General features: G+C 37.8%; 2 protein-coding genes across 2 annotated transcripts in view; both read left to right on the top strand.

Moving 5' to 3' along the window:
* The first annotated feature begins 435 nt into the window (after positions 1-435).
* LOC107753891 (uncharacterized) lies at positions 436-5,166 on the top strand. Its single transcript, XM_016570159.1, has 5 exons — positions 436-993; positions 1,532-1,628; positions 3,856-4,009; positions 4,222-4,367; positions 4,485-5,166. Coding segments are annotated over exons 1-5 (723 nt in total). The 5' UTR covers positions 436-669; the 3' UTR covers positions 4,487-5,166.
* Positions 5,167-5,549: 383 nt separating this feature from the next.
* wdr18 (WD repeat domain 18) overlaps positions 5,550-10,970 on the top strand; it is a 78,529-nt gene continuing 73,108 nt past the window's right edge. The window contains exons 1-3 of the mRNA XM_016570072.1: positions 5,550-5,806; positions 6,955-7,065; positions 7,841-7,974. Of these exons, the coding sequence (XP_016425558.1) occupies positions 5,597-5,806; positions 6,955-7,065; positions 7,841-7,974 (455 nt within the window). The 5' untranslated portion in view covers positions 5,550-5,596. The remainder of the gene's footprint in view (positions 5,807-6,954; positions 7,066-7,840; positions 7,975-10,970) is intronic.

Raw genomic sequence — 10,970 nt, 5'->3', positions numbered from 1 at the left:
ATGGCTCGCTGGAAACACTGAGCAGCAGAATTTCGAAGGTCTGTTCTAACTCCAACCAGCTCTGAAGTGCTGCTCTTAAACCAGCAGAGGACGCTTGAGGGTGAGGTCTATGAAGTTTTAATATTTACATATCAGACAGTCTATCTATTCAAAGAGTGACGGATATCATCTATATAGAGATAAATAGAAGATTTCATACAGTCAGTCCTCCTAAAAGCTGCTGTATTTGTGAGTTTGTGTGACTCAAAGGGGCACGGACACTTGGCAAAAGTCCAGGAAACAATTGCTCCTGTTAAAATCGCTCAGAGTAAGTCCTAGCAGAGATAGCACGCTCTCCTAAGATCCGGGACCCCTGCCAGGACAGTCCCCTAAACTGAGGAATGGAAACTGAAACACGGTCTTTCAGTAAAAACAGTTTTGGTTTTTCCCACTAACGGTGAGGATAACCTCTAGAGCTGATGTCACGTTGCAGCAATCCGTGTGTTTGGAGGGCTGAGGAACTGGACGGCAGGTCCCATCATAGGAGCAGAGCCACTCCCCTTTCCTGAGCTCAGCTTGGAGGGGAAACTCAGGCTTTAAAAGTTTCATTCCACTTAGAAGACAGTCTCTCGCCAGACTTACACCCACCAGCTTGTTCTTCTCGGACATCTCCAGCCTGCGTGTCTCAAGATGACCAGCTCCAAATCTTCTCAGACCACACGTAACATTGTGATCGCCTGCCTGGCCCTGTGGTCCATCATCTCTCTTATCATTATTGTGGTATGGGCCACCTCGCCCGAGATGAAAGGAGCCAGTCAGTGTCGGACGGAGATGCAAGACCTCAGGGAGAGACATGAAGGGGCAAAAGTCGTGTGGACCAAAGACCGAAAAGCTCTTGAGGATCTGGTGAGGCAGGGATGGAGGAACCAGACCACTTTGCAGAAGCAAATCGACCAGTACAAGGAGCAAATACAGTCTCTGAACATCTCTTTGAATGACAGCCTGCAAGAAATTGTGAGTTTATCTTCTTGTTTGGGTTTCTTCTAGCCTTAACCTCAGTAGGTTACAGTGACATGCAGATTTAAAAAAAAAAAAAAACTGCCTTTCAGTTTTATTTTAGTTGAAACTTAGATATGAAACTGCTTTGTTTTACATAATGAGCCCCAACGGGAAGTTGAGAACAGGTCAGGTTGAGTTAAATCTGTAGAGTTATGCAAATATATGCCAAATCAAATGATCCGAACGTTAAACACATCTCCTGCCAGGATATAAATCCCAGCTCTTCCTGGAAAAAACAAAACAAAAAAACTTTCCTGATAATCTTCACATTGTTCCTAGGGTTGTTGTGTTTCTGCCAAAACGTGGGTGTTAGATTGTATTCAAACTCAAAGAGGTTTTGGCTTGATTTTTGTGGCCTTGTTTTTGACCTTTGGAGGTGGCGGCGTTCACTCACACGCCCGTGAGATCTGACAGCCACACCTTAAAGTCTTAGTGCGAACAACCTCATCCCGGTTATGAACTTGTGTTTAATTAAGCTTCTGTTTCTCCGTAGGCTATTCTGAACGAAAACATCACAGTTTTGGACAGCAAAATTGAAAAATACAAACTCAACGAGGAGAACCGCACTGCTGAAATCAGCCTGCAGAAAGGTAGGAAAATTCACGTCAGAGTTTTTCCTCTCATCAGAGCAGCCATGAAAGGAGAGCTCTCTCCCTCTCTCTCTCTCTGACGATATTCTTAGATGCATTTTCCCATGTAACCATAGAAACTCGGAAGAGACAACAAATAGGAAAGGCTTGTTTGTGACATGGAATTCTCTACAGTGGTTGGTGTAATAACATGAAGCGCAGTAACTAGTGGTATTTCTTCTATTTTTGCTCAGATTTCTTTGCCCTCTCTATATATGTGCATTTATGTATTATATTCGCAGAAAATGTTGTCGAGTTCAATGGAAGTAAAAATTACGCTGCTGTTTAAAAGTTTGGGATTTTTAATGTTTCTGAAAGAAGTATCTTCTGCTCACCAAGACTGCATTTATTTGATTAAAAATCAGTAATATTGTGAAACATTAGAATTTAAAACAACTTAAATTAACACATTTTAAACTTATTCCTGTGATTCAAAGCTGCATTTTAGCAGTCATTACAGTCTTCAGTGTCACATGATTCAAGAAACATGTCTGATTATTATTATAATGTCGAGAACAGTGTGCTGCTTCAGATTTTTGTGGATACTCTGTGAATATATATTTTTGTTTCAAATTCTTTGATGAATAGAAAGTTCAAAAGAAGAACAGTATTTATTTGAAATCATTTTTTTGTGAAAATGCGAAAGCCTTTAGTATTAGTTTTGATACATTGAATGTATCTTTGAATCCTGAATAAAATATTTATTCCTTTAAAAAAATACTGACCTCAAATGTTGTATTCTATAACTGTTAGAATATCATAATTTAAAGGACTTTTTGGAAAAAAAAAAAAAAAAGTATTATTTTTAGTATAACTATGAACCAAAGCCCATCACAAGCAGCTTTTAAATAATAACATATATAGAAGGTGCAGTGTCATTCACACCAAACACCATCATGGTAACACACATGAAAATGAAATAATGCAGTAAACATTCATTTAACAACATTAGGTGTAACACACAACCCTAATATACAAAACTGATAAGAAAAAACTAAGAAGAAACAGTTATTTCAACAAAAAACATCAAATTTGAAATGTAACGCAGGGAATTCTGGGAATGTCAATTTACGGTTATTCACTGTAAATTATACGGTCTTTTTCATTTCCAAAAACGGTATACTACCGTAAAATTAATGTCCAATACATGTAATGTCCAATACAGTTTTTCACCGTATATAGTAGGGGAATTTACCGTTAACCATTTAACAGGTTTTTACTGTAGCATTTTTACAGTCATTTACCATTAAATTCACGGTCATTTTTTACAGTGTAACTCATCCAAAAAACAGCTTAATCTTGCTTAAGTTTGCTGGCCTCAACTGGTCTCCCAGCCTGGCTGGACAGATTTGTTGGTTGGTTATCAACATCATCTTCAACCTGACTGACCAGGTTAGAGCTTGTCCAGACCGGAAGACTAGACCAGCTTAACCAGGCTGGGAAACCATTTTAAATCCAGACTGGAGACCATCTAGAACAGTTAAAGTCAGCTTTGCCAGGTGGGAGAGCATGTTGACCGAGATAAGACCATCTCAAACCAACTCATGCCTGCTAAGACCAACTCAAACCAACCTGTTAAGACCATAAAGCCATCAAAGTTACTGTTTTTTTTCAGCAGGGAACAGTACTGTTTATCCAAATTTATATTGAACATTTCAAAGCCAGAATATTGTTTAATTTGCAAAGGATTTCCTGCCTCACTAAACAACTGCGGGAAATGACTCCTGAATGCATGAGATATGAAAATAACGGGTAATACAAAGGGCCCCTTTTACCCGCCCGATAAAGCGGTTATCTGAAAAAAAGCTAGCTGACCTTGGAAAACCTTTTCACAAAACAGGATAGGTGTGATGTCCAGAAAAAAGTTTCACACCAAGACCATATTTTAACACCAGTGTCGAACTTGAGACAAAGCAGCAAGCGAACAACACCAGCCAGCTACCAACTAGTACCCAAAATAGTGCTCTGACATCACAGAGGTCCTTTAAGAAACGAACTGATAAGTTACGCAGTGCCTAGACATTGCCATATAAGCCAATGGACTTTTTTCCTCAAAGAATGTTTGGCATATTGTTAAGAGAGTTTGAAGAGGAGCACTAACATTGCGAGAGGCTTCACACTATTGGCATTACATAGAAAAACGTTACGAGTTGTATTGTCTGAGGAGAGTTTTTCATTATCATTTCAGACCAGATTGAAGCCCTGGAGCACAATTTGACTCTGAAGGCCCAGGAGTTGGCATCATGTGAGGCTTTACACCTCGCTTCTAAACAGCTCCAAACTGCTGCAGAGAAGCAGAAACAGGCCTGCGAGACCACCAAGCAATATTTACAGAAGCAGCTGTAAGTCATACAGCATCTCTTCCACCACTATTTCATCGCACTTGAAAGAGTTCTTGTTTTATTAGATAGACTGAATTAGATTATAAACCATGCAATGTGAAATATCCCTCAAAATCGTACATTGCATTGCATTTTTGCTTGCTGATGAGTTTAAACTATCACATTTTGCTGCTGAAAGGATATGTGATTCATTTTCTTTCATTTCACCATAGCATGAAGTGTAAAGACGTGGACCACCATGAACAGGAACATGAACATGAATATCATCTTGATCTCAATGACAGCGGAGCCCAAGGAATCACCGCAAGTAGTGTTACACTGGCTGTGATCGTTTGCCTTAGTCTGCTTTTAGTACCATGTAAGTGCTTTTTGTATTAGTTGAATCATATTCCGAGTATGATTACAGTCTCTGTTGTGTCTGTGTTGATAATGAATCAGTATCCTGTGTGCTAATGAGATTCTGGTTTATTCTCAGAGACGAGAGGAAGGCTGGATGATGGAGTATTTGGGTACATGTTTCGGTGCAACACTGTTCTGAGGACAACGCTCTGGTGCACTTGTAACCCTGGACTTGAAGCACATGTAAATCGTCATTTGGAAGTGCTGATGCAAAATTTATGATCACGTGTAGTTAATGAAGGTGTTTGTGTTGCAAACATTTTTGGTGGCACGGCTGAGAGCATGGAGAATTTATTCACCTTCAACAAATGTATGCTGTACTTCATTGGTGGTAACTTTTTTTTTTCTTTAGACTTTTTTTATTTGGGAAAAATATATAGATTTTAGGGTCTAGATGTTTCAGAATTGTATTTATTTTTGTTTGGAGTAACCAGGCTAGTATGCCAATGATATATGTTAAGAGCTATTCAGAAAGTTTTAGCACTGTCTGTTTTTTTAAAAGAAATTCATGAAAACCTTTTGAAAGCTATTTTTGAATAAAGTCACAATGTTGACTCTCTAATTATGACTTGATAAAAGACAGTCTTTAATGTGTGTGACCTTTCCATCAGTACTATGTCAGCCTTTTTAACAATAATCTGTTGAAAGAGTTCCTGGTACATATTGACTAGTGAAGGACGAAGAGTAACACACACACACAAACACACACACACACAAACAACAACGAATATAGGCTACTAATACTACAGTCTACCTTCAGCCATAAAACGATGGAAACTTATCACACAAATGTGCTAAAAATGAGAAATTAAACAACTTATACCGAAAGCTGTATGTTTTTAAGAATATACTATATTTAATCATTTATTATGATACTGAAATAAAGCAAGTAATAGCCTAGCTATTTGGTCATGTGATCGCAACATGTTTGCCACCATGAGTGGGCGACCCACTCCCATGTAAATTATAAAATTATGACTACTGTTTTCCAGTCTGCTCCTGTTATGTACATTTAAACATTTACTTTAAAATTAGGGGAACATTTAACGTCGGGGACAAAAACACGAAACACGAAAAAAAACACAGCGTAAAACAGCAATACCCAGATTGCCTTACTTTATCGGAAATGACGCTACACAGACCCGCCCCTCGACGCCTTCCAAAATAATCGCGCTTTGTGTATCCAACATGTCGGCGCCCGTGGAGGTAGTTCTGTCTGCAGATTCAGCGGGGCAGCTGTTTAACTGCGCGGTTTTCGACCCTCATTCCGGGTCAGAATTCTTGTCCTATCGCGGGGGTAACACGTCCTCCAGGTCTTTAACAGTCCTGAACGGAGAATACATATTAGGAGCTCAACTCGGCAAGAACTTCATAAACGTGTGGGAGATCCAAAGAAAGGTGGGTAGAGAGCTAACGTTACTGCATCTGAAAATAAGCATCACTGATGTTACACTCAATAAGTAATAAATATCATAATTGTTCAGAACAAGCGTTCTTCAGTTTAATTAGTTAACTAAAAGAAGATAATTGTTAATGGACAGTTGACATGTCAAGCTGTGACAGCGGTGACTTAAGTGACGCTTTAATATTTAAATTAATTAAATATTACACAAAAGCCTTCGTACTTTTTAAAAATGTATGTCACATCGTACTAGCTTAAAGTAAAAAAAAGCTAAGCTATATTTCATACAAATATTAGCTTAAAAATATTGGTAAATGGTAAAACCACAACCATATTATTTGTCAGCGTAATATGCATGTTGCAGTCATCACTGATAATATAAAGTCAAGCTTTTCTCATATTTTAATAAGCAATGTGCTGAATAGGCTATTCCAGGATGATGCACAAGTTTTTAATTTTAGGAGAATATCCACCAACATGTGCTTTCTGTCAAAACCCCTTATCCATGATGCATGTTTTATTAGATTGTACTGGTCTTAACCCTGTGATAAACCTTTTATACTCAGCTAACACTTTTGAAGAAATGTTTAAAAGTTTAAGTTAAACCAAATATAGTTGTTTTTTTTTAGCATAAATAGATTGATATAGTTTATAACATTTTCTCACCATGGGAATAGCCACAAAAGCTGGCATGGCGTTAAAAACAAACAAACTATTTAATAAATAGTCAACAGTTTATTGGTTTATCATTGTTAACAGAGATTAAATAAATAACCATTGGTTTATATAGATGATGGAGTTGTGACTGGGTTTGTGATTTAAGACACATGAGCAATAGACATGGCAGCCTAGAAATAGACAGGTTTTAACTCTTTGGTTCAGTGAATGAAACTAAAAGTGCACCTGCCAAAAATTAATCAATATTAAAGCTTTTTACAGCCAGAAATATCTGATCTGACTCAAATGTAACACAATTATTACTCTGATTTCATGCAATATTTAAACATCAAATTTGAATGGCTGTGACTCCCGTTGAATTTATGACGATCTATGATATTCATTAGTCATTGACTGTGGAGTACAGATTGAATGTATTGTGAGAGCATTTCTAAATGCTCTGAATAACTTTTGAACTACCTTTCAGGACCAGCTACAGCAGAAGATTGTGTGTCCTGGGATCGTAACGTGTCTCTGTGCGTCTCCTGATGGCCTCTATGTCCTGGCAGGCATTGCTGAAGCTATATACCTGTGGGAGGTGAGGAGGAGGGTTTTGGTCATCAAGAAATATCACACTGTTTTTCTTTGTTTTTACATAATTCTCATTTAGTTAACTAATTAAAAACATTTAAAATGCATGCTCTTCTATGATGAAGTTACGCCTTCTTTCTTTATGTGAACATTTGGGCGGTGTTATGCAAATCTTCCCACATAGTGACGTAGGTATGTGGGGGTGTGTTAGAACGAGCCGTTTTAGGTAGGTGTGGCTGACTCTTAACTTTTATAAAGAATATCTCTTTGGATTTGAGACTTTAGTCTTTGCAACTTTACAGATCTTCTTTATGCACCAAGAGCTTGTAACACTCCAAAGAGAAAGGAAAAATTGAAATCGCATCATATGACCCCTTTAAAATTCACTGTATTATTTTGGGGGGCATAAATGAAAAATTCATATGACTGTGTGAATGACTGTGATTGTGTGTCAAAGTCTTTTCAAATATAATTTTTTTTTAGACACATTAGTTCAGGTTGTAAAATGTCATATGGCGCAACTCCTAAAAAAAACATATTTATGAAATAAAAATTAACAGTATTTAAAAAAATACTTGAAAAATATATTTAAAAACTTTGAAAATAACTCGCATATATTAAGGTGTAAGGAAAATATGTAATTACTTTATAATTTTTTGTTGAAAATGGCATAAAAGTTTAAGACCATATGAACAATATGAATGCAAAGCGTTTATATTTCTTGGCACATGTCTTTTAAACTGGATTTATTGTGGACACTTTCTTTTAATGCTTTCTAATAGATGTCAACAGGAAATTTGCTGGCTATTTTGAGTCGACACTATCAGGACGTGAGTTGCATCCGTTTCACTGATGACAGCAGTCATTTTGTGTCAGGAGGGAAAGACAATCTGGCTCTCATATGGAATCTCTCCAGGTGCGTTAAAGGCGTAACTAATCATTTCTCTTTTCAACTGTTACTGTGGTTATAAGTCTTGACCTTAATGAGTGAGAGCTAATCTACAGAGGTTTCCTCAGTTGTCAAAGTTGCACATGCAGGAAGTGGTATTGAAGTGTCTTTTTTGCCTTTTTTAATTGAGTAATGAACTTACTAATATTTGGCAGATTGGTAGAAAAGCAGCAAAAACATGAATACATTTTTCACTATTTTAGCTGTCTCTTCTCGCATAATACACCAAGCACTTTAAGTGACATAATATAGTTAGTTCATTCATGACAACTCTCGGAAGATTTTAGCATGGTGATGGATGTTAAAGTCCGCATGAAATCAAAATGGACTTTATTTACTTTACTAGCGCACATTGCTAGTCTTGATGTGAACAATTAATCCGTGCAAGTTAATCCGCTGAAAAAAATTGTTTGTTTTGGTAATCTTCAATAAAAATCTGAACATTTGCTTCCGCTCTGGAATGGCATTCCTTCTCTGATGACGTCAGTTTGACGGCTTGGGCAGAATATCCTTAAACACGCCCCTCCAGCCGTTAGATTGCTATGAGTGAGAGACCGAGAGGAGGAGCGCAAAAATAAAACCACGCCCTCTATTCATGATTCCGTTTCTGATGGAAATACGTCACTACACTGAAATAAAGTCGGCAGCAACATCCGGTTCACGCGGACTTTAATGTATCTGGTTTTGGCGGAATAGATCTGCTACGCTGCTGCTGAATTGCTGCTGCTGTTGGTTATTGCTGTAGTTGTAGATTATTGCTGTTGCTGCAAGCAAGTACAGGAACTTGCTACTGCCAATGCATATGGCGATATGGTGCCGTGAGTATTTAAGACATGCTGCTGCTGCACAAATAACATATAAAATAACCTGTAGCAGATCTACACAGGTGGAGCTGGGGAAGGCGGAGGGTTTCAGAGAAACTCTGAAAGTGCTCTGCAGGAAACTCAAGTGAATGCTAGCAAGCCATATGAATGTAAGGCAGTAAGCTCATTGGCTGCATATGCAGCATGAACCAATCAGCTGTGCCAAGTCGTTTAACTCTCTGAATATCATCAGTTACGTTAACAACCCGTCAGCCTGCACCATATAGAGTTTCATGACTGAACTATATATTTAAAGACTTAAACGGTGACATTGCTAAATTGCTGCTTGTCTGAACCTCGGGAATATTGAGAGATGAGACTAGAATATTAAAGGGTTAGTTCACCCAAAAAGAAAATTCTGTCATTTACTCACCCTCGTGTTGTTCCAAACCCGTAAGACCTTCATTCATCTTCGGAACACAATTTAAGATATTTTTGATGAAATATGAGGGCTCTCTGACCCTCCCATAGACAGCAAGGTAACTACCACGTTCAATGTCACTACCACATCAGTGGTTCAACTCGCGTATATGGTACTGTCGTGAATACGCTTCCACAAGAGACGAAAATGTGGAATAAAGTCGTTATTTTTGGTTTCTTTGCACAAAAAAGTATTCTCGTAGCTTCGTAACTTTACAGTTGAACCACTGATGTCACACGGACTACTTTGTCGATCATCTTGGTACTTTTTTGGACCTTGAACGTGGTAGTTACCTTGCTGTCTATGGGAGGGTCAGAGAGCCCTCAGATTTCATCAAAAATATCTTAAATTGTGTTCCGAAGATGAACGAAGGTCTTACGGGTTTCGAACAACACGAGGGTGAGTAATTAATGACAGAATTTTCATTTTTGGGTGAACTAACCCTTTAATATAACACAATGAATGGAATACAATTGAGAAGAGACAAATGAGTGATTTGAAATGAAAACCTTATTTGATATATATATATTATGTTTTTTTTATTATATTATATATTTTGTTTTTCAAAACTGGACATATAAAACATATAATATATAAAGGGTTTCTTAATATATATACAGTTAGATCCATATATATTTGGACACTGTCACAATTTTCAAAATTTTGACTCTGTATGCCACCAGAATAGAATTAAAATGAAACAATCAAGATGAAATTGAAGTGCAGACTTTAAGTTTTAATTCAAGGGGTTGAAAAAAATATAACATAAAAAGCTTAGAAATTACAACCATTTTTATGCACAGTCCTCCCAAATTCAGGGGCTCAAATGTAATTTTAATAAATATAATCAAAAATAAAATGTTCATTTTTAATATTTTGTTGAGAATCCTTTGCGGGCAATGACTGCCTTAAGTCTGGAACTCATGAACATCACCAGAGACTGGGTTTCCTCTTTTGTGATGCTTTGCCAGGCCTTTACTTCAGCTGACTTCAGTTGTTGTTTGTTTGTGGGTCTTCCTGCATTTAGTTTTGTCTTCAGCAAGTCAAATGCATGCTTAATCAGGTTGAGATCAGGAGATTGACTTTGCCATTGCAGAATATTCCACTTTTTTTACCTTGAAAAACTCTTGGGTTGCTTTTGCTGTATGTTTTGGGTCATCGTCCATTTGTACTATGCAGCGCCACCCAATCAACTTTGCTCCATTTGACTGAATCTGGGCAGAGAGTATATCCCGATACACTTCAGAATTCATCCAGCTGCTTCTGTCTTCTGTCACGTCATCACTAAACACCAGTAACCCAGTGCCACTGGACATCATGCATGCTCATGCCATCACACTGCCTCCACCATGTTTCACAGATGATGTTGTGTGCTTTGGATCATGAGTTGATCCAGGCCTTCTCCATACTTTTTTCTTCCTGTCATTCTGATACAGGTTGATCTTAATTTCAGCCGTCCAAAAAATGCTTTTCCAGAAGTGGTCTGGCTTTTTTAGATGTTTTTTGGCAAAGTCTAATCTGGCCTTTTTTGCACCTTGTGGTGAATCCTCTGTATTTGCTCTGGTGACGTCTTCTCTTGATTGTAGACTTTGACAGTGCGTGCTAACTCCTGGAGAGGGTTCTTCACTTGGCTGGATGTTTTGAAAGGGTTTTTCTTTACCATGGAGAGGATTCTCCGA

Source organism: Sinocyclocheilus rhinocerous, unplaced genomic scaffold (genome assembly GCF_001515625.1).
Source record: "Sinocyclocheilus rhinocerous isolate Xijiao unplaced genomic scaffold, SAMN03320098_v1.1 scaffold711, whole genome shotgun sequence".
Classification (NCBI taxonomy): Eukaryota; Metazoa; Chordata; class Actinopteri; order Cypriniformes; family Cyprinidae; genus Sinocyclocheilus; species Sinocyclocheilus rhinocerous.
Note: the sequence above shows the minus strand (reverse complement) of the source record. Positions and strands in the feature narration are given on the sequence as shown.

What these genes read in the sequence shown, in the direction of transcription:
- LOC107753891 (XM_016570159.1), top strand. Translation starts at nt 670, where the DNA reads ATGACCAGCTCCAAATCTTCTCAGACCACACGTAACATTGTGATCGCC. An exon ending in TGAAATCAGCCTGCAGAAAG is followed by an intron (nt 1,629 to 3,855) that starts GTAGGAAAATTC and finishes TTATCATTTCAG; the next exon opens with ACCAGATTGAAGCCCTGGAG. An exon ending in CAATATTTACAGAAGCAGCT is followed by an intron (nt 4,010 to 4,221) that starts GTAAGTCATACA and finishes ATTTCACCATAG; the next exon opens with CATGAAGTGTAAAGACGTGG.